The sequence below is a fragment of the Diorhabda sublineata genome, chromosome 2, assembly GCF_026230105.1.
Source record: "Diorhabda sublineata isolate icDioSubl1.1 chromosome 2, icDioSubl1.1, whole genome shotgun sequence".
NCBI lineage: Eukaryota > Metazoa > Arthropoda > Insecta > Coleoptera > Chrysomelidae > Diorhabda > Diorhabda sublineata.
The window spans coordinates 32098950-32124677 of NC_079475.1; the positions used below are offsets into that span (position 1 = coordinate 32098950).

General features: G+C 32.4%; 1 protein-coding gene across 1 annotated transcript in view; it reads left to right on the plus strand.

The window, feature by feature from the left end:
• Positions 1-11553: 11553 nt before the first annotated feature.
• The window catches only part of LOC130453067 (uncharacterized), a 28333-nt gene continuing 14158 nt past the window's right edge, over positions 11554-25728 (plus strand). Inside the window, exons 1-2 of the mRNA XM_056792661.1 lie at positions 11554-11634; positions 18235-19329. Coding sequence (XP_056648639.1) covers positions 11632-11634; positions 18235-19329 — 1098 coding nt within the window. The 5' untranslated portion in view covers positions 11554-11631. The remainder of the gene's footprint in view (positions 11635-18234; positions 19330-25728) is intronic.

Sequence of the window (25728 nt, forward strand, 5' to 3'; positions counted from 1 at the left end):
ATAGCAGCCGGAGAGATGCGATTAAATATTGCTCCGATGCAGTTTGATGATTTCACACTGAAAGAAATTACTGACCTAATCCAAATACTAACAACTGGAAAGCACCGGGAGTTGATAATATCTAAAACTTCTGGTATAAGAAATTTCCGAGCGTACACAGGGATTTAGCGAAGCAATTTTCTCACCTCCTACATAACCCAGAAGATATTCCAACGTTTTTAGCACTGGGTTTCACTCATTTGCTTCCAATGGACTCCCAGACGGATGACCCCACTCAGTACAGACCTATCACGTGCCTACCCACTTTATATAACATACTTACAGCTTGTAACAGAATTTATAAGGCACGTTGAAGAAAATAACATCTTAGCAGAGGAACTGAAATGTTGCAGAAGAGATCATCAAGGATACAAAGAACAACTTATCATGGACTCTGTGATACTTCGGCAAGCAACCAAAAGAGTGGAGTCACTTATGCAATCATACCAGTTTTAACGTAATCTTTTGGAATCCTGAAGTGGACGAAAACAGAGCTAGAGGGTATTTAGAGGTTGACACGAACAATGATGACGAAGAACAATAACCACGACCCGAAGTCATCCACTATTAGAACAACATTACCTCGAAAGGAGGGTGGAAGAGGTTTGATCGACTTTATCAACCTGCACTCTCGACAGGTAATGAAACTACGTGAATTCTTTCATATTAAATCGAAATCGATTATATCCAAAGCGGATAAGAACTATTCACCTCTCAACCTCGCATCGCCAGAATCTGACTTAAATATAGTATTGGACACCTAGAAGCTGGAACAGTGGTCACGAAAGGCACTACACGGTAGACATCATCATGACCTCAAGCAACCGCATGTTGACAAGGAAGCTTCAAACAGATGGCTTACTAGCGGCAATCTCTTTCCAGAGACTGAAAGCTTCATTATGGCTATTCAGGATCAAGTTATTAACACAAATAACTAATGAGAACAATATTATTAAGGATCCGAACACTCAATCTGACAAATGCAGAAAGTGCCAACAAACATTAGAGACCATCCAACATAGAACATCTGCTTGTAATGTGTTAGCTAATACCGACTATCTACACCGGCATAACCAAGTGTGCAACATAATCCACCAGAAACTGACCAGCAAGTTCCGTCTTCTCAATACGTATACAACGTATTACAAGTATCAGCCGCAGAAGGTGTTCGAAAATGACAATTTTAGACTCCCTATAAAAACACCAATCAACCTATACCATCGAAACCAACATTGGAAGAGTATTTGTCCTCATTGTGGTCAACTCCCAAAATCCACAAGAGAAATGCCGATTGAAATTTTAGCCGCAGAATATTAGATTGTCAATATATCTAGGCAGAACCGGCACTAGGGCGGAGATATGTTCGTATTTTCAAATTTTAAAACAGCAAACATGGTCAATTTGTTTTACAGCTGAAAATCGATATCTGTCTTACCTGAGGGCTAGTCCCATCCACCATGTTAGGCTTAGTGAGCCCCCATCTCATGTACGGTAGGTATAAAGGCCCCAATACACAAAAACTCAGGTCGTGTCAGATACATATCAGAATACTTCAAAACATTCAATAATTGTGTAATCAGAGAGGCAAATTTGAACGACCAAACACATCCTAGAAATTAAATGGACACGCACATAAAGGAGAAACGATGAAACATTTATGGTAAGTTTTCTTAAATTACCTTAAGATATTCCAGTACTGATTGTATCCTACATAAAGATGCTTGGAGATTTCACGTGGTCTCCTCTAGGTAGCAGTCATCTGTCATCTTTCAACTCGTAAGTTGTTAAAGCGTCTTTATAAGAGAAAGAAATATGTGTTAAATGACTGGCTAGATGTGAGTTTGTGTAACGTGAATTTCATACCAAATAATATAGCATTAATATTTTTATATCTCAAAGCAAAAGCAGCAATTTAGTGATCATTCCAGTGTATCCAATAAAGACGTAAAGCGCATCTTAACATCTTTCGACATCTGTTCGGCGTATTTTGGGCCGACGTTTTGCGTATGAAACCGTACAGATTTCAGCTAACGCAAGACTTCCATTGAGGTGACAAAGAACGATATAAGTTTGTGGTCTTTTGGACTTAAGCAGGTCATGCTTTTTAAAGTAAGACCAAGACCGCAAGAGCAGTCTCGTTCATTACTAGATATTTATGTTATATATTCGTTGTCTACTTTAATGACTTGCTTCCTATTATTGAGATAACTATTATAGATATACACATATCAAAAGTTATGGACTGAAAAGACATATTCCACGTTTTATAATAGTGGATAATTTTTAATGGAGATTTTTGTATATTTGAGCGAAAGAAGAAAATTGATATACGAATATGTTTACTTGCAATTAAAATTCCATGAGTATTAACAGATATTTACTCTTAAACAATACAAAATGTTGAATTGAATTAGTTCAATTTTATGCTTGTATGCTTGTTTACAATTATTGTTTACATCACACGTGTTGTTATAAATGCGTTGCGTCGTTGTTTTTGTGGTCAATACATAAATTTTATATGTATATTACCTTATTTTTATTCATAATATTGATGATAATGTCATGTAACTATGTCTCTGATTCTATATTAACAGTGTGTCACAATTGAGATACCCTCATCTTTAAAGAATTTTTATGTGAATTTTCGCATAACCATACAAGATTATGAGCCTCATTTTAATAAATAATCATAAGAAACCTGAACTACTATGAATTTACCAATGAAGTTGATACTTGAAAGGTAAAACAGACATAATAAAGTCCAAAATATTATTTTTGATACAGATATAATAAAGTAGAAAATATTATTTTTGGACTTTATTATATTTGTTTTATCATTAAAACTTTTCTTTATTAAAAAATATGTAGATAATAATTTCATCCCTTCCGTTGAAATAACAAATTGTACAAAAATTCAACGCTATCAGTAGCCAACTAACTATACCTAATCACAATTTGAATAGCAACTAGAATCAATAGACCCCATATTATGTCAGTCATTTTGAATATTGATTTTTGAAAAATTTATGAATTTGATCAATTTAATATTATATACAATCCTCATTTGATTAATATAGTAATTTTCAATATTCTTATACTTTTATACACATTTTTACAGAAGAGGGTCGAAACGCGAGATTTCCATGTTATTTTGTTGTTCATAGAAAAGAGACCTAAAATCAAGACAAATCATCACGAAAAACGTATTTTCATATTGTACTTTGACCAATTTGTCGCACTCCTATATGTATATACCGAACAAGGGTTGTTAAAGCACTTTGATGAGACGTAATAACGTCGAAACTAGTCAGTGATAACAAACCCCTGCAACTGCTAACCATTGGGTATGTAATATCGACAAAAACTTCGATTGAAATCACGATCTTCAGAGAAGATATATACAATATTCGTTGATTTGCCAGCTATATTATGAGCGGCTATTTATTGAGAATGTGGAAATGTAACACCAAAGAGGACTAACTTTAATATATTATGTGTTCATCGTCTGGGACTGAAATTATGGTCAATTACAATATAAGAAATATGTATAAATGTATGAAAATAATGAAATTTTACTTACAATAATTAATTAAGATTCAATATGCAAAGTGACGTTGATAGAAATATTGATTAATTGAATTTGAATTAATTAATTTTGAATCCAATATCACCGAAAATCTTAATTAATTATTGTAAGTATTATTGTTATTTATTTGTTATATATATATATATATATATATATATATATATATATATATATATATATATATATATTGTACTTGACCATAATTTCAGTCCCAGACGATGAAAACATAAGTATTCCAAAGCTCGCAATATATTAGAGTTTACACTTTGGTGTTTATTTTGCCAGTTTCCCACTACGAAAACTCTTATATGTATAAATGAAAGTAACTGTTCAAATAAAACACTAAAGTGATTGAAAATTAGTAAATAATACAGATAAATTGTTGTGGAAAAATTTTTTAAAAGTGGAAGGTGTACTGAATATTGAGTCCATGTACTCAACTATAAAAAACTATAAAAATACTAATATATTCAAAAGAGGTCATTTAAATTTTATTAAAAATTAAACGCGCGAGAATTGTTTTCAAACATGTCTGGGAAATAATATCAAGAGCTTCTTCAAACATTACTTGGATGTTATATAAATATATAAGTGGTGGATATACAAAAACAAATGAGAAGGAACTGTATACTGAATGTGTAATTAGTATTGTAAGAAGTAACAAGTGTTAGTTAACATGTACATTTATATGAGTGTTAATGGTATTTATTCCTTTCTAGTTGACCTAGTAAATATACAAATGATATTCACACATCACAAAACAACTATAAGCTGGTCATAGTTACAACTTTTTTAGTGAATCAAATAGTGAGAAACACTGATTAACATAAAATATCAAGATCAATGGTGTAGTAAATGTTGGTTTTCTACTATTTATAGTAGCCGATGACAATATATTGACTTCCAAATATAGTTCCGTGAGAATTAACGGTGCTTTGAAGCTTCCAAAATCACAATAATATTGTCAAAAACAAAATACTCTAGCCATTGGAACGTGTTCGCAATTCAATTTGTTCAGGAACTACCTGAAAAGAGAAATAGCAATTTTCTTAGACATACAATCATCCATAACCTCAGTCGATCATTTGAAAGGGAAACGAATACGATCTCAAATATTCAAGACTGTTTTTGTAAAATGGAACATACTGAATTCTGCAGGTTTTGCAAAGAAAAAGAAAAAACCTCAGGAGCACATGGTTCCTGTATGCATCATGGTCGACATATGAGACCGTTCTGCTATATTTCAAGTTTTGACTTAATTGACTTTGACCATTGGGTGCTTAGTTTGAAGGTGTTTCAAGGAATGATTTGTGCTCGAGGATCAGGTAAAACTACAGTTTCAGGTAATAGCACAGAGTTCTTCCACATAGGGAGGAAGATGCTGCAGCTTTCAGTTGATGTCATTATTAATATTTCAATTCATATATTATGGTTCGTTCCACTGACATTCCCAATCCACTGATGTTGAAAGGCCGCGTGACGTATATTGAGTTATGTAGTTTCACAACATGGAGGATTGATGAAAACGTGTAATAAATATTTCTGTTAATTTATGGTTGTGTTATATATAAAACAAACTGCAAAGTCAAGCTCGATATTGTCAAAAGTTAATTGTTTCGTTCTTATGGTTGAATCGCCTACACGTTTTGATGGAAGTTCACTCTGATAAACCAAAATTGTATGGGTGAAAAGGGCGTGGCGCGGTTGCGAACAGTGACATCATCTATGAAGTTTAAATTGCAATGACCATTGGCTTCAGGTGGAACAATTATGTATTCTGTGTGACAATTAAAGGGCGACTTAAAAGTTTATGAAGCTCCGTGACGTCAGTACAGAAGATTGGAATCTTTAAAAAGATCTGATTCCACTGTTTAGAGAAAGTATAACTAGTAAACTAGTCAATAGTGACAGGTATTTGAATCCATCTATTCCGCAGAAAAAAACGATCAAAAATTAAAAAAATATTACTATTGGAGAATCCTTATAATTTAAATTTTTAATTGGGGTAGTTATTAGTTATCATAAGGCCGTTGCAGAGGCAGTAATTTTATTAAGACAATGTAATTTCTTATACAACAATTCCTCTGTATAAGCATTTGCTCCCTTTATATTCAAAACACCTCAAATTTGAAGTCTTGATTGAAAACTTATGATTTTATTATTAATTCTTGAGCAGGATTTTAATGAAAATATTCTGATTTATGATAGCTCCAAGAAGATTTTGCTATGCAATTTTGATCTACCTACACGAATCCCATCCTGTCAAAAAAATTTGGAAAACAAATCGTTGCCCCAGTCCCATTGAATTAGACAATCGGCAACTTCACTGCTGTGGTATTTTATGAATGAAAATCTGCAGGCGGGAAACTACTAAATAGGCCAGTCTCTGGTATTTAATAAAACTACAAAGAAAAAGATTAATGATAAATAACGCAGACAAATAATTTCCAAACGACTTCAAATATTTGTGAAGCCTTAAAAGGTTATTAAATTGGAAGTTGATACATGTGAAAAGAGAAAAATAAGTATAAAATAAATATAACATTCGCTCTTTCAATTTAAATTTAGAAATCAATGTCTTTTAATTATTTTTTTCGTTTTACGTTCGTCTGGGAATAATTACTGTTCGTCTGCTTTTACTCATTAATAGTTTATTGTAGATGCTCCATATATTGTTTGGATAGCTAAAATTCAAGACAGGCAAGTTGAAAAAACAAGAAAATGTTCTAAATTATCGTAAGTCTACTAACAATACAACTTTTCACCATTTATAAAAGAGTGCCTGTGTAGATTATATTAATTATAGTAGGAAACCGTGGAGCATAATCTATGTCACTACTACAACTTAACAAACTGGCAGATCATGGTACTAAATATACATTAGAAAGCTATTGGTGAAGATTCCGTATAAACGCTGATAGACTTCAGAAGAGGAATGAGACTAAAAAATGTAATCTACATTTAGAGAATCAGCAAAAACACCAGTTGCTCCCTCTCCTTTTTAGTATATTTATCAAATGTCTAAGAAATTAGCTCAGTTCTAAGGGAGAAACACCTGGTATGAGACAAGCTGTGGCACACGAATATGAGGTTTCTGTCATACCAATCAACTGCTCCACTTAAACAGGCACGAAATATAACTGGTTACTGGTATTTTCACCTAACCCACATGGAATTCGTTGATGGCGATAATCTGTTTTTGATAAGATGCTACGTAAGTACTCCTTAGGTCATCTAGTCTACAAACTAGTGTCTCTATCAAAAAGGAAGTGTAAAAACTAAAGTCAACAATTCATGCATACTTATTCTTTTGGTTTTTTGATTATAAAAAGAGAAACATTACTTTTTTAATCTTTATGGAAATCAGTATTCGATCTTGATACCTTGAAAAGATTCTGATTCTTCTAAAATAATTAAGTTGGTGAGATTTAGGTTTAGGTGTATAATGATAGTGATCACCGTAAATGAGCTGTTAAGGACCAAAGTAAATTGTCTAAATTAGCTATAATTTTGAGAAAACTGGTTTAGATAATTTTACATATTTCTATCAAACTAATTTGCACCAGTTTCAAACAAATACTGATATTGTTTCACTCCATCAAGTGCATTTTGATAATGTATTAATCTTATAGCCAAAATAGTAGGTATTTTGTGAGACAATCTGGGACAGTCTTACTAATTCAAAACCCTTGAAATCTAACGCAAATCTAGGATTTGAAAGCCCATACCTTCAAAAATAAATGATGAAAAATTTCCTCATATTCCAAAAAAATTGGTTCAATAGCTTAAGATGAATTTCAATGTCGTTTTTGATTGCTTAAATAATAGAAATCGTTTGACTAATATTTTCTGTTTAATATTTTTATGAAATTCTTAAAATTTAGCAAATTGAATTATTTTTCAAAAACCATTGTATAATATATGAGATGGTTGATTTCTTACTTTCAGTCTTCTGAAAGAAAACTTTCATGCCAGTATACGTACCTGATTCAGATAATACCCTGGCAGTCGATTTTCATGTTTTGCAATTTATTTTTGTAATTCTTCATCAAGTATTTATTTATTCATAATGGATATCGTTAATAACAGTGAAAGCACTGCGTAAAAGATCAAAAGTGCGAATTAATTGGAACTTCTATTGGTTACTGCTGTTGTGACGTAGAAAGTAAGTAAATACTGAAACGTGGTCGATACGTGTCGTCTTTCAAACGCCATTCTGTTGTTGTGAGTGGAGGTAATTGGTTGTTTAGTGAGAATTGTTTTTTGTAAATGTTTAAAAGACTATTCTAATTGAAATGATGGCCGACATAGGATTTATCGAAGCAAGATCGGACAATCTATGTTCTTTGCTAATAATCGATTATTTACTTCGGCTGAAATACGTGAAGTAAAAGCAGATACATAAGTACTAGTAATTAGACTTTTTTATAGTAACGTCATTATCACATTTGTTTCCTTGTACTTTATTAAAATGTAGTCATAAAGATGATAACTTTGAAAGTTATGTTTTGATTAAAGCTTTCGATGTTAAAACATTTGTATTATCTTTCAATGCTGTTTACTTACTTTCTACGTCACACTCAGTCACATGACAACAAATGCGTTTTAGCGCGTCATTTAGTTATTTAAATTTATTTATTTTTGTAGCAACTAATATACCGCTTAAAAAAATCAATATAGATCGGATCAAAATCTGGAATCTCTATAAATTTCTTTTAGTATTTTATTGTTTCTTTTGAGAACATTACAGATATAAATATTATAGTTTGGTAAATATCAATTGAAACGTACATTACTTTGCATAATTCAGCGTCAAATAGCAGAAAGAGATTTGGGTGGATACTGCATATCCCATTGGAAAAGTAAGGGTTGACACTACTTTAATAAACAGTGACAGACAAACTTTTCTTGAAAGAGCAAGCTCAAACTTTTGTAAATTCTACCTTGTAGTTTTGAAGCACTAAATTACTGTAATAATAACCATTAGAGGCCATTCAAATATGAACGTTTCAAGGCTTCACACTAATGAGTATACGTGGTTCCTTTTGTGTTGTGTTGTATTTATAGATATGCTACAGATCGTTATGCTATTTTCGTTATGCTCTCTGTATGTCGTACCAAACATATAACCCAATACACCTTCACAGCCTTTTTCTGTAATTTAGGATGACTTATTTCACCGTTATTTTACTCTCTTTTGTATATTATCAAGTCTGATCCATTTACAACAAGAAAGGTAAGAGTTCATTGACATTATTTTTAATTCAAGCGAATCAGATGACAATGAAAACAAAGCTAATTGAACTTTCTTACTAAACCACTCTATTAGTTTTTGCTCGAGGGGAAGTGGGTAAGATAGAGTTATGGACGATGTCTATAAATATTCAGGAGTTTGATGCTCTCTCTAATGTATGTTGCTAAAACCTATTTGCAAACACAAAGGCCCATTCTAACATTGACACATGGTAAAATGAAGATTGTTACATGACAGAGTTTTCGTAAGAAAAGTACGTCTTTGTAACAATATTGCGTGTTACATCTTTAATGGTTTTTAAACACGATTGACTAGATTAAGAAGTTAATATTTGTGCTATATACAGAAAACTTGATGCGACCGAGAGGCCAATATGGGCAATGAAAAGTCAAAAGTTGAAAGAAAAAATACTGTGCAGAGCGAATTGTAATTTACGCAATGTAACTTAATATTTTAACTGCCAATTTGTCATACCAATGTTGATATTCAAACGAAAAAGTGTAAATCCAGATAAGAGCGTTGGAGCTCATCCAGACTGCTTAGTAGAAATTTGCCTTACTGACTATATAAACAAAAACCTTTTTGTTACTTGGTTGAAAACATTCATCGAATTTGTTAAGCCACAGTAAACAATAAAGTTTTACTTGTGTTCTACGGTCACTGCACGCATTTGAAAAAAATTTTGAAGCGATTGAACTTACTCGCAATAATGAGGTCATTATTCTACAGCTTCCAGGTCATATGAGCCATAGACTCCAACGTTTAGAAGTGGCAGTTTTCAAACTATTGTACTATACCGAGGCAAATAAAAAATGGTTAAGGTCTCATCGAGGGTTAGCTGTCTCTCAATATCAAGATGCACAACTTATTGGAAACGCCTATGGCAGAAATCCTGTGATGGCAAATGCAATGAGCGCATTTACAAAGATCTGGAATTTGGCTGATAGATCGAAATGTTTTCTCAGATTTTGCTTCTGCGGATGTATTAAACTTGAATCAATCCTTGAATATAAGTAGGAGATCTGAAAATGAAAGTTATTCTGATAGTGATGATGAGCTTCTAGCTTACTACGTTAAGGCTAATGGGACCACCAAACCTGAAGCAGAATCTACATAAAAATCGAAAGAGCCCACTTTGAAACCTAATGCAAAAGTATCTACTTTAAGAACTTCCATCTCTAACCCCAAAGTAGAGGCATCTACTTCCAGGCCCGAAGCGGAGGTCTCATCTACTTCTAGTTTTAAAGCAAAGGTATCCACTTCCAATTCTGAAATACTAGAAGACATATTATTAAGTCTGGTTGCATAAAAACAAAATCACGGAGTACTCAAAAAGCACAGCTGATTACAGTAAGTTCATTTAAAGATGAGTTGGAGGATAAGCAGACATTATTCGATAAAAAGGAAAATGTGAGGCGTACAAAAATTAATAAAAAATCCTCAATGCTGGTCCAAAATTTACGTGATGCGCATATTTTTTTATTACCGTGGTGTGGTTCATCATGAATTCGTCGCAGAAAATCAAATGGTAGTAGTACTATTTGGCCGCTTTCAAGCGTCTTTGCGAAGCAATTCATCGTAAGAGTCATTGCTCAACTAATGTATGTCCAAAATTGGCTTCCTGTGACTTTCTTCTTTTCGAAACGTAAAAATTTGCGGAAAGCGTCATGAGTCTATTTAAGCAGTAAAAAATTCGCTTGAGGAACCGTAAGTCATTCCAACTGAGGCTTACAAAAAGTGTATGGAAACTTGAATGCAGTGTTTATATGCTTCTTTCTTAAAAGGAGCCTATTCCCCAATCTTGATTTTTATGGTCAGACTTTTTTCGCCAAATCGCTTTGATCTATTTCAATGTTTTTCAAAAGATTTTGTTTCAAACATTAATTTTCAACCAGATGAGTTTGAGAATCAAGACTATTTAGCATCAAAGATATATGAAAGAGAAATAAAAATTAAGAAGTGCCACTTGATAATAATCTATTTGAAATGGGAAATCGCTAAGTGGCTATAAAGCAGAAGTGATTAATGCACTACAATAATTGATTTACAAAATTTGAAAGTTATGTGAGGATAAACGTTTTGCATTTGTTAGGAGTAATCATTCGAAAAAAATTTCACCAATTATAGGATGAAGTAATGTATATATGGCTAATTGAAAAATTAGCGATTTCCCTCCTTTTTAGTCGGCTTTAAAGTAGAATTACCAAACGGATAATGGTCAATATGCAAATGGCTCTAACAGAAAAGTCAATTTATTATTATGAGATAAGATAAGTACAAAAAGGTGAACATCACACGGCCATCTTAGAATATAGTGGAAAAAATTTTGATGGAATCAAACCGATAAATAAATAATGTTTATCCACAGCTCATAATTGTGGTATGAAAATCTAAGCTCGCCAACATTATTTTTGCTCTAAATAGCTCATAACCTGTTCTAAAATAATGCCGGCAGAAAGAGGCATTTATTATTGATGATGCCTTGTAGTACCGATCAATACAACGAAAATACACCGACCAATCCCAGAACAGCTTGTTGAATATGCTACGAATGAGAGAGATTGTCGCCAGTGCCCCCACTACAGGAATTTTCATTCATTTTGTGTGGGTGAAACCCCCTCCAATTGTGAGGGGAACATGTGGTTATATATAGGGGTTAACAAGGGGTATGAACATTTTTCGATAATAAAGTAAAGCGTAAAGTTGTTTGTGAAGTGGTTGCTACGAAGTTTCCGCGACGTTTTAAAAAAATATGGTAAGTTATTTTCTAAGCAAAACTTTCATATATAATTTTTTTACATTCCAATAATGAAAATATAAATGCAGTTTTTATTTATTGTTTTTTCAATTATATATTTAATTCAATCAATATTTATCAATAATGTTATGGAACGCGTATGATTTTTCTAAATTGCATCTCTATTTTCAATGTTTTCTCTAATCTAATTTGTTTTACATTAGAACATATTTTTATTGTTTTAACAATATGCACCAATTTAGTTATAATCACAAAATACCGTTATTTTTTTTATTTGTGTTAAATTTTCACAACAAATGATGTTCTGTGGGCGTTTCTCAAAGCCTGAATGGCCAGATACCTGTTACGGAATTTGAAAGGGCAAAGGTTATATGAAGATGTCAAACTTTTTAGATAAGTTAGCTATCAAAGATGAACGTTAAATGAAATATTTTCGGAGAAGGAAATTAATCTAGAATGATTTATGTATTTATAAAAACATTTTTCGATTTGCTAATTTGAGTTTTTTTTTAATATTATATGCCGCCATGATGGTTTATTCACTGATTGGGTACTACAGATAATTTTGGTAAGAAAGCCTCTTCTGATTCAATTATAGACCAAACATTTGGCATAACTTTCTTTAAGAACATTTAGTTACAAATGATACAACATAAAAATAAATTTTTAAATATTTATTTTATTTCAATATGTCATAAACTCACTGCGCATTTAATATAAAAAATGCCGGTCTGCTTTAGTTCGTTTTCGTAGTCAAAACAACATTAACAGATTTTATTGCAATATGAAGGAATTTCAGAAAAATTATTTTTGAACATATGATTATGAACTTATGACTTGTTTTTGCCAAATCTACCCTCAAAATTTTTTGAACTGCTGGAGTACAATGTTATTCGATTTTTATCATTTAATAATATATATTAATCGATATCAAGCTTCTATTACTGTGTTAGATTGGAGAGTAAAGTTTTTGTATTATAAAAGAGACGTAGGCTTTAAACAATCCAAATTATTGTTGCTGTATATACGGAGGAAACAAGAGCATTGGGTATGAAGAAAGAGAAAGAGATTGCAGAGGTAAATATAGTCCAGAATTCATAAGTCGCCCGTGACCAAACTATCCTTCCACCATTAAATACAGGGTTTTTCTAAATTCATACGTTTCCGAGATATCACCTTTAAAATGTGGGGACTAGAATCGAGTTTTAATTTTTTTCTTTCTAGAATTTCAGAAAACTAGAAACTTGATATTTTTCGTGCACTCGCAAAGAACGGGTATTAGAAACCCTTACTTTATTTCATATCAAAGCTTTTTTCAAGATGAAGCCTAAAATCCTTTTTTTTTTCTCTGTAGCAATTGGTTTTGGGAAAAAAATCAAGAATAAATAATTTTTTCAAATAAAACAAAGATTTTAAGTTATAATTTTCTTTCATATAACTTCATCTTGAAATAAAGTTTTGATATGAAATAAAGTAAGGGTTGTTAATTTTATGCCGTATGATGTAATAGGTCATTCTGCGAGTGCACTAAAATAAGATAATTTCAAGTTTCTAGCATTACTGAAATTGTTTAAAATAAAAATTCAATTTTAGTCATCACCTTTTAAGGGTGATATCGAAATTTTGATAGGGGAAAGATCCTGAATACACTGTTTACACCAACACACAATATTATACTGTCTGACGCGCTTTCGATAAGTTGGTTATCGTCTTCAAAGACTGAAAGTAAACTGTTTACCTTGAGTGTCTGAAGACGATAACTTGGTTATCGAAACGCGTTTCAGACAGTGTAATTGTGAGTCTTGATGTAATGGTGGTGTAAACAGTGTATTTATTCAGTATGAATATCGCCAACATAGGAGAGACCCATATAATTTCATACCAGCAGTCTCCTCCTGGATTTTATCGCATGAATTTAGAAGTACTCTGTATAAAATTGGGCATCATGAACAGTTAAATTACTAGATAAAGATGGGAACTGATATTCTCACATTTGCCAACAATTTCCTTAGCTCATTATTGAAAAAATTAAAACCGGTTTTTTGATGGATCCCACATGAGACAACTTACGGAAGACGCTCAAATTAGAAATTCTATGAGTAAGCCAGGAATAAAGGCTTGAACAGTTTTAGAAAATCTGAAAATTATATTGTAGAAGACTACAATTACAAAGTATGGGGTGTAATCTCAGTTTATAACTCCACTTCCTCCATAGTCACTTGGACAGGTTTCCGGAAAATTTAGAAGATGTGAGCGAGTGCAGAGAAAGCGTATGCATCAGGATATGCATTATGGAAGAAAAGACCATTTAAACGAAGTTTCCTAGAGCTCAAAGATTATTTGTTTTAAGTAAAGTTTTTATTGGTTGCAGATAGTTGAAAGTCAGGAACTAGAGCTGATTCTAAATGTATTTTTGAAAATAGAATATATTATATAGTATGTAGCGAAAATATCTTTGGCCAAAAGATGTAGATACTGTCAATAATCTTCTCTTTTATTTAAAAATAAATAAGAATTAGAATAAATTATCAGAATTCAAATTCGATTCTACTTATTAGTTTCTAAACTGCAATTTATTGGTATCTAATAGAAACTGCACATTCTTCAATAAAATGATCTTATAAATATCTTTTAAAAGTATATTCACGTTTTTCACATTATGTAACAGATGAGGTTGAAATAAATTAATTTTTGCCTTTAGCTTTCGATTCGGGTTACGAGGTCTGGCTATTAATTAAATAACGAGACTGGTTACTGAAAACGATTTTATTATAAAAATTATTCTACATTCGCATACTCCTTTTCAAGCTACTCCCCTCCTCTCCCCACACACCTTTCCATACGTTTTTTCCATAGATCGAAGCAGTTCTGGAAGTTTTCTTTGGTGAGGGCTTTTAGGAGCTATGTCGTTTTTTGCTTTACTACCGTTTCCATCAACTTGAATCGGATTCCTTTCAAACCAGATTTTATCTCGAAACAAAAAAAACGGTGCTAAATCTGATGATTACGGCGGGTGTTGGAGCACTGGAGTGTGCTTACTGGCCAAATAATTTTGGTCAGGACTCAGATTATTTGGCACAAAATTCGCATAGACTTTTATCATGTGTAATTCCACGTGTAAAATTTTTCTAACCGTTTCTTTATCGGCATTTACAGCCTCGGTAATCATCCGGATGTTCAATCGACGATCTGTATGCACAATTTGGATGATTTTGGTCACTGTTTCCGGAGTTGAAGTCACAGGGCGACCTGGGCGCTGGTCACCTTCAGTGCTCTCTTGGCCCTTACTAAAGCGCTTACACTACTCAAAAACATGCGCACGAGATAGAGAATTGTCTCCATAGGCCCCTTGCAACAATTTATAGTACTTAGTTGTAGTTGGAGCCCGTGTAGGGTACCCTCTAAACGCGCAGTCTTTTTATTTAATAGCCGGACCTCGTATATGTTTAAGTTTTCGAAATTTATGTATAGACAAATTATACATTTGAATACTATCAAAATCTCAAAAATAAATGTTTCTATCCATTCACTCATAGAATTATACTTTTAACTAAAAAATCCTTTGTGTATTGAACACTATTGAAAAATATGAATGTTTTTGCAAATTTTTCGTAATTTGTATGTTTTTTTGTTGGTAAATACCTTTGAAAATTCGTCTTGGATTTCAGTAAAAGTTCGCTATACATCGACAATTTTGTTGATTGTTACATACAAAGTATATATTGCATCAGAGAAAATAATGTTATTTTGGATTCTGTTGATATATTCGCAAAATATAATTGATGAAAACGATGGAATTCTATGATTTTGTTTCCAAAATTATACAGTCGTATCACTAGATATTTTTTTAATTTATTTATGTGGTTTGCCAAATAATACAACGATTTTGCTATTCATCGAAATTTAACCCGTTTCTAAAATATTCGCTTGAGATCTTGGGGTTTATAAATGAAAATCATGCTGTTATTGCCAAACAAATCAAGCACTACAAAATAACGTCATACAAACAATTACATTCAGTTTACATACAGTTTGTTTATTTTGTAAAATACTGCTTTCAACTTTAAGCTCCTATTCTGTTGAGAGAATTAGAAACGTTTATTGTTGTTCGCAGTTTGTAACTTCAAGTAATTTAATTGTTACGAGGACGTTCCAATAAGTCTGTTACTTTTTGAATGAAACACGGAGTATTCCAGACATTAAATGAGTCTGACGCTGTAAAATAGTAATACTTAATAATTAATATATTTTACCTATTATCATCTTATTAATACATTGCTTCATCTGAATCTTTTATTGTTTGAAACAATATTGGAACTCTTTTACGGCGCATAACACACCATTTTTCAACAGCCTTACTTCGTATTTTGCAACTTAGCCTCGAGATCCAAGCACATCTCTTTAATTGATGTATCCCTTTCAAATGAGAATGATTGGGATCATCAAAATAGGTATTTTCTTGTAAGATCTTTAATGTCGGAAGTAAAATCATCTAGTCTTTAGGTTTTCAAATGAGAAATAGTCAATTGGAGTTGAATTCCGTGAATAGGGCGAATGAGGGAGGAAATTATTTCTGAATTTATGGATTATTATCCGACTATGTATTATTCTGGTACAAAGAAAATGTTTCTAGGTGAAACGATATCTTTTATGATTCCTCGAGAAATTTATCTAAAATAAAATTGGCATAGTCCTCATTCTTTGTGAGGTGATCAAAATGTGTATATCTCAAAAAACTGTCGCCACGAATTTACTGACTGAGAAACTCATCTTTACCTTCTTTCGTGCCGATTCATTCCGAGGAATTCACTGTTTTGATAATGCATCTGTAGTGTAATTAATAATTTGAGAACATATGTTGTTAGCTTTAAAAATCGGATACTATTCGTGATTATCCAAAAATTTCTCTGCGGATCTCCACAATAGTTCGTCACAAATATTCGACGTAAGCAGAAACATTCGGAAACGAGTTAAATGGTTGTATTTTCAAAAAAGTTAGTAAGTGAAAATTGATAAAGGAAAAAAATCTTTCTAATATCTTTTTATATTTGTTGCGCTACTGGCATCCGCCCTATTTCATCAATTTTCTACCCACGACCAATTACCACCTCTTCATCTTTTGACGCTGGCGCCGGACGACTTGTCGGATTTTGGTCATACTTACGTCAAACACTCAATCAAGACGCATTTCAGCATTCTCTTCCAAATACTTTTCCTTTGAAATATTACTTTCTACATCCCATCTATAATTTGGTTGATTAAATTTGAAAATATAAAATTTGAACGATCTTCATACGATTTGGAACATATTTAGTTCTTGTAAATTAATATGCAGTAGTTTATATTCTTTGTTACATACTTTTTTTTACTTCGTCGTTTGTTTATGAATCAATCCTAAATTTTGCGACTTAATTTTAAATTGAACTTTGAGGCTCTCAAGCATCTCAAATCCTTTTCTAACTTAAAACACTAACTGACTAACACAAACCTTGTCAATTCAAATTTTCTCGGGAAATTTTATTAGTTCAGTAGGTCTCAAGAACGAAGTAGACTGATAGTTTTTGTATAGAAAAGCAAAGCCCGCGAAAATAACGGCATACGAAACAAGCCAAATTGGTCCAATACTATTTTCTATCGAGCTATAGCTATGTAGAGAATGAATTAAAAATTGAAAAAAATGTATGCATATTCCCTATTATACATTATACATTATACATAACACATACGTTACTATAAAGTATGAATTTGCATTTTATCCTGGTCGAATTATCAAAACATTGTATAGTAACCGATATCTAATATCTACAATGGTCAGAAGTGGTGGCCATTACAGGAAATAGCTAGCAAAAAAAGGATGAAATCGAATTTGGATGAGATGAAATTAGAGAAATTATTCCAATGAAAACTTTCGAAGAAAATTTGAAGTGCCTGAAATAATGAAGTATTCCAGAAAATGATGAGTTATAAAGAAATGTATTTGAAAATTATATATTTTGTTTATTTAATTAAGTATTAATATTTTCAAATAATTATATTAATTTTAATAAAAATTCTGTTTTTTAGTTATTTTTCACTTATTTAGAACCTAGTATATTGTACAAATCTTTTTTAATAGTGTTCATGTACATCTTAGAAATTGAATTTTCTTAATAAAAAGTGACAGAGATTATCTAAAAAAACTATAGTTTGAAGCTACAACATTTAAATTTTTCTTAAGATAGCCAAAACAAGCCGTACATATAACATTAGTCCATAAAATTGAATACTCAATTTGAGGATTATTATCACAGTTTTAAGAAAAAAAAAACAGAAGCCTCCAAGATACACTTCAGCTTATCGCAGTATATTTCATGTCTTTTTGCAAACTTCATTTAGAAAAACAATTTTTGTTTGACAAATTATTGACTAAAAAAAAATGTTGTTAGTTGAGGGAGCGGGACAGTTGTGTATTGTTAAAAGTCTACAGTCTAGTGTCGAAGGACGAAATAATTTTCTATGCTACTAATGGCTATAATGTGTATAAGACTTTGATTATCATATTATAAATTATAAAAATGGAAATCTTCTCTTAAATTCAACTACAACTATTTGTTTTAGGTGACGCTACAACTCCTTCGTTTACTCCAACTGATAGTTATTCTTCATACAACAGAAACATTTTCTTATTCTCTTCCAATCTATGGAACCAAACGGTATGGTCGATCGAATCAACATACCAGTGTTAGCTCATATGATCCTTATTCTTCCTATCAATCAGTGGTACCTCACCATTACCCAGAACCCATCAACTACTACAAGATGTATCCGTACAGTGACTCCTACCACTCAAGCTACTACTACCCTCAACAGTCGTATCCTCTACCTTACTACGTTCCTTCGAAGTATAAAATATATCAACCTGTATTTCCATACTACTACCAAGAACACTGGCCTAGTCAAAGTTACGCCACTTATTATGATTACAATGATCCCGATGAAGTATTCCAAGGCATGGAACGGGAAGATAGGGAAGAAAATCAACCTATTGGTCACGAATCTTATTATGAAGATGCTTCTGATGATAGTAACATGGATGACGTGAACGCTGCTTTCTTACAAAATTTGATTTTAACACAAATGTACCAAGATTCGTTGAACAATAAACCTCACACAGATAACTATGATGATTACGATGAAGCGTTTGCTAAAATAGAAGAAATGAACAGAAGACCTACACATACACCAGAAGATGAAACTGTGAGGGAATTGAAACAACTACAAAAAGTGAATAGGGAAAGAGAGAACAAGAAACCCAGAAATACCAATATACATTGGGCTCAAAGCAACCAAGAAAATAAACAGCAAAGAAAGAATAGACAAAGAAAACAGAAAATTGAAAAACAAGAAGAAAAAAGAAGTAAATTCACGTCAAATGAGTTACTTGTACCTACTGAAGATACTGCTATTTATTCCGAACGTAAGCCGATTGTTAAAATGATTCCAACAACTCAAGCTTCTACAGCCACAACACAATCAATAGCACAAACAGGACAGAAAGAGGAATTCCAGATGAGACCGGCTACTCCCGTTCGACACGCATTTGCCGCTCCCCTTTTAACTATGATGTCTAGAAGTAATGAAGAAAGGAAAAGGACGCCGTCAGTATATGATACAATCAAACACTTGCTAGACATGGAAAAGAGCTTTGAACTTGTAAGTATATTTTTGTTTTTCGATAGCATGTTTAATCCTAATTTTTTGAAGAATATAGGCGATTGGTTGCCATAGAATGAGTAATAGGGAATAAAATAAATGTACAGAAGTAATATCATCATCACCTTTTTAGTGATGTTGACGGGGTACATTGTTAAAAAATTCCTATTCAGATATGAAAGAGTTATAGAAAAATAATCACTTCGTGATGAGATAATTGAATTAGAGACAGAATTGATATGAAGTATGAGTATGTTATTTGTGATACGGGAAAATACCATAAATTTGTTCATATCGCAAAATTATGAGATTGACTAAAGCCATTGTTGAGAGTGCTTTCCTACGCATTTTATGGACTGTAGATGAGTCTTTTCGAATTGTAAAGAAATTCTTTTATAATAATTTTACAATAGTCTTCCGATTATTCTCATCAATTCACAATACGTGTATTAATTACCTAGGGACTGTGGACAAAAAAATCCTCTTAACCGATTTTTTAATCATTCTCTAACTATATCGTGTAATCAGACTTTTGTTTGGTATAATATCACTTCTATATTTCTAATTTTTATCTTATTTTTGAAACAACATATTTTTTTAAGCGCTAACATCCGAAGCTAATTGTGCAAAAAAGCCAAATTATATGCTCGTACTGTTTAACCAAAATTCCAACATTTTCCTACATTTTGTTGAGTTTATTCTTAATAGTATTGCCCAATATTTTTGTATTCAGTTTTCTAATATTTTGTTCGTTCCTGTCAGTTTTCACCCTTCGACAGTTTCCCTAAGCAACTACCTCGATCGATCACCTGACCTATGGAATCTTAAGTTGCCTTCTTTTGGAATTGCCTGCAATGGAATTATTTTATAACTTCTTTAATTTCTTATCTGCATGCAATTCACCTTCACTATACCTGATAGCACGTTCAAAGAAAAACCAACATAACTACGTTTATCTACCCTCTACACTGTTTTACAACATCCTCTCCTTCTTGCTCACTTGAACCAAGTGCGATGTTTTCGATCCAAGTGTTGATCAATCAATCGTCTACTCGGTATTGGAGCGATTAACCTCGAATGACACCTACTCGACACTAGCCAAGCTGCGCTGGTTCTGGAAATTAGTTGAGTTTCACGTATTTGATCGAACTTCAGTTAGTGTATCACAATCGATCCTGGCATATTCAGTACCAAGGAACCGCGGTAATCTTATTTTGTATCGCATCATTGCTGCCCAGTTGTTATTCGTCGGTACTATACAGGAAACCACATCTTTTCACCTTCCCTTTTTTCCTCCAGCACAACGTTTTGGATCCTTATGATACCATGTACTGGCCCGAATTTTTGTCCGATAGTTGAAATATCATTTAATTATTGGGTTGGTTTGGTGATAGCAAAGATATCGTATTAACAAATAATTGTATGATATTTGATCGCTAAATTGTATAGTTATTAGTATATCTACTTTGAACAAAATATAGAGTTTCGACTTGTAATAGTGAAAATTTCAACTATTACCTATTGTATGCATTTATCATAACTTCGACTAGTGGAAGGAAATTATTGACTATATGAGTAGGTGTCTTTCAACACATTTCCTAAAAGGTATGTTTATTTGTTGTCTGGCGCCTTCAGTTACATACCTGCTTAATTGAAACAACCAACGTAGGCGGGCATTTTGTATATTACCGTAATTTCGCACTAAATTTATATAATATTTTACATCAGACGATAATGTGTGATTATAAGAAGTTACTTATAAATTTAAACGTTCAACAAAGTTCAAATTCACATTAAGTATTCATTACGAGCAGGGGTGGATGCAGAAGTCCATCGGTACAAAGGTGGTGATAAGGGTAAAATAAGAACGACAGTAATCACGTCAATTATTTATTGAAGCAGTAAACAGTTCAGGTTTCGTGAATAAGTTTTTGTTATAATGATCTAAGATGAAATAAAGATATTGTTATCACAGCCTGATGTCAAAACGTCAAGATCGAAAATTATTTTTTTTGGCACTTATTCGACGGCTGCTACTTTAGTTTTTTAGTGAAGGTCGTGAAAAATCAGCTGTTGTGCCAGAAAACATCTATGGCGTGCATATACTGATATTGCAAGACAGTTATACAAAATACTATGAGATTGAGGCATTAGTTCCATTCGCATTCATTCTATGATGCGTGAACATAATTTGACAATAGCTCAAAAAAAAGGTCGTGTCGATTGGTGTAAAAAAATCATGATAGGCGAAGAATCATGGATGTACGCATATGAACCCGAAACTAACAAACAATCGACTGTATGGGTCTTTCAACACTAGCCAAATCCAACACAAGCTGTTCGCGCACGAAGAACTTCCAAGCAAATGGTTGCCTGTTTTTCGGAATAACTGCACATGTCGCCACCGTTCCATTAGAGCAACGTAGAGCGGTCAATTCTGAATGGTATCCCAGCATTAGTTTGTCAAAAGTGTTCGAAAAAATCAAGTAAACCAATCGCACAAGATAATTCTCCACCACGACAATGCGAGCTCCCACACATCGGTTCAAACAAAAACGTTTTTGGACACTTAAAACATTGAATTAATGGGTCATCCACTGCACAAGATTTGTTTGACGCGCAATGATTTCCTTCTATACCCGCAGATCTAAAATAAATTGGCAAGTCAACAATTTTCTTCACCTGAAGAAGCGGCTGATGTCTTCAAATCTAAGGTTTTGGAGGTTCTTCTATCGGAATGATTCAAACGCATGAGAAAGTGTTTAAATGGGGAATATTATGAAAATCAATAAAACCATTTTCAATTATAAATATTTGTTTCTATTTGTCTATCTCAAAACTTGAGTAGTAGAGATCCAAGGAACGACTGGATCTTTATTTATTATTATTATATTATTATTTATAATTTAATGTTATCCTCGTTTGTTTTCTTGATCCCTTTACTGCTGCGGAATCGGTCCTTTTATGCCTCTTTTTATGCATGGAAATAAGAAAATGTCACATGTGACCAGGCAGGTCAAGTAAGGTGTGTGTGGCAATTTTTAGCCAAAACTGTTGAATAAAGATGGCTGTGTGTGGAGATTGAAGAACGAGTCTCCTGTCCGCCACAAATCGAGTCTTTTTTTACGAACACTATCTCCTTAACACTTTCTGAGAACACTAGATCTTGACCTGTGTCAAAATTTCGATTAAATTGATAAATTAAAGGGCGTCCATAATTAAACTTGTCATAAATTAACATATCGCCATTTTTAAACTGTCCAAACCACTTTTAGACGAGTAGAAAACAAACTTTTATAGCTGCATGTTCACTTGTAGTTGACATAATAAAAATCGAAACGAGAACTAAGTGCTAGCAAAAAATCACTGCAGACAAACTGAGCAACCCAAGTCGATATCACAGATGGCACAGAACTGGTAATACGTTATGCGCTGCACAAACATCATTACAAAAACCTCCGCCCACGCTAATGCTATTCCGGCTATTATTTGTTCCCTCTAGTATATGAAATAAGATGATAGGGCAATTTACTGAAAATTTCGAATTGTCCAATAAATCAACAATGATTGTGTGATAGTAAGAGGCAATGTCAGCTCAGAATATTTCGATTAGATAAGAGTTAATGTGAGTAGGAGGACTCTATTCAATAAACTAGTTCCATGACGTCAGTGTTTGAATACTAAATAAAGAGCAAATTTAATAAAAAACGTAGGCTACCGTGTTTATATGGATTAGTATCTAACTGACGTAGTTTTATCATTGATATGAGTATATTGATTCTAAACACTAGTGAATATTTTGGGTAGGTAATCTTCTACTCTCTTAATATTAAACTAAATGTACTTTAAATACTTAACGTCCACATCACATCGTGTGCTGCTCTTATCGCAATTAGTGTATTATATTCATAATTCCATTGACATGAAACGTTTATTTTTTTTTGGGTGGTTAGAATTAATCCGCGTTCCCACTGGACAAACATGTTTGACAAACTTGTTTCTCCATTGTTTGTTCAATGGAGACGCAGAGAATTTGGTATTCAATCTCTAATTTCCAAATGCATTCTAGATTCTAATCTCATTTAGTAGATGATTCTTGCTTTAAAATTACGTAGGCCTACTTTTTACTTTCTATTTATAATTCTGGTAATTATTCGAGACAATGTGTCTGTTTTATTTAATTAAAATTATTTAGATTTAAAAACATTGCACAAATGTAACCCAAGCAGAGATATAATCTCTTGTGTGGAATTTAATTTAACCCTGGTGTGAACCATTGGGATCTGTTAGTTATTTAGTTGAAGGATATAATAACGTTTCTTATTTCTACCTTCCATTAACGTATCCTCTCGGATTACCAAATTTCTGTTTCATATTAATGTGACTGTGAAGAATTATTTAGCTACTCAAATTCAAGGTATATTGTATTCATTAATATTTATGGTACATGATCTTAATGGAGACCCACATCATAGATGATTGATTACAGGTGTCCCTTGGACACTTGAGTAACATTAAGGTATCAAATTACGTACCTTATTTGTATCGATGTGACTCAAACGACCATACTCATAGATAATTATAATTTTTCATAAAATATGATTTTTCAGTATTTAAGAGCGGTCTGTAAATAGATTTCTTAATATTCTTAATATTGGGAACATATTTATTATTTAATAAATAGTTTATTTCGAAGTAATTTTGATGTTTCAATACAACGAGTTTGGTCAACCATCATTGGTTAGCCCGAAGATACATTACAGTGTCGTCCACCAGCATTTGACGTATTGTTTCCTTCGGGTTAAGAATAGGCCAGCGCTCACAATAACTGTTTACTACACTGTTTACCTTCAGTCTCTGAAGACGAATTTGGTTATCGAAACGCCCGTCAGACAGTGTAATTAGTGTTGGTGTAGTGGTAGTGTAAACAGTGTGTTCATTAACAGTTTTCAGAGTGCACGACTAAATATTCAGTACTTTAAAAACTCATTGGTGAATATTTTATAATTGATATATCTTTATTTTTAACGACGGATTTTTCTTTATTTTTATTCTTCTTTTGACAGTTTTTTAACACTTAAGTTTTCTTGAAAATTAAAACAAACAGTTTTATAACAGCTATGTTTTTATTACAATTTATTTATTTATTTACATTACAATTATATTTGATTTCAATTGGCAAGTGATTGTGCATTTTTTGCATTGTAAAATATTGAGCCTTTAACTAATTCTGAACGTGAAGTAGGTAGATATCCGTGCAACGATCTTTCTGAAACTGGAGATTCGTGTTTACGAATTAGGCAAATGGATTCAGAGATAAATAAGGAAGGAAGAGTCAGAATTTTTAATTTTTTAAAGAAGTCCCTGCAGTGAGCGCTGCTGTTTAGTCCGAGTAAATATCTAATAGCTCTCTTTTGTAGTTTAAAGATTCGCACAATGGATGTCGAAGGTGACTAGGAGAAACTAAACTTTCTCATCGAAATTCACAACCGCATGTAATATTTTAATGGCATGGAAAAATTGTCACTTTTCCAAGATTTAGATTTACGTAAATTCACGATTCTAAACTATACAGAAAAGTAAATGGAATGTAATGATGATTTGTATATCCAAATGTACTCATACATATTTCTTTCTATGTAAATGGTTAATTGAGTGAGGTAAAGAAGCCTATAAAGGGCTCTCAAAAGCAGTAAAGACCTACTTCAATGGGAACTTTTGTAATTTTTACTATAATAATTCTTCTTAGTCCACAGCCAATAGTTTTTACCCGGACCAGACAGATTTTTACAACATGCATTACACATAACAGGTATCGAATTTAGGGAGGCTGGATGATAAGGGTGTGAATTAATATGTCAATTTAACCTCTCTGAATCCAATAGAAATTAAACTGTTTTTTTGGTCAGCGCAAGTTTTCCATTAATAATAATTTAAAATTATTAGGTCGAGAGGAATCAAAACTAATGATATCAATAATATAATTTTTGTTAGGAATAATTCACTAGCTCTATTATCCTCAAATTTTTTTATTAATTCTTAGAAAAAAAAGTTCTCATATGACCAACTTCCCTTTACATTCTTGTACGTATATATTCACAATATACTGTTTTAACTTTGTCATCATTAGCAGCTATTATTTAAATCATTCTTAAAGAACAATTGTACCAAGATTTACTTCATGAATGTGAATCTTTTTACTCTCAGAATAAATTTAAACCAGTTTAATATTGTCAAATACTACGCTGCATAAGAAGTGTTTCAAATGAAACGAGGTTGAGCTTTAATCGAATTCAACACACTATGGTGCGTTACACCCGAATGCACCTTTTTGAGAGTCTACTTAGTTTGACTAAGATGTACCATAAACAGATCTAACTGCTCCAGGTAAGACTAACC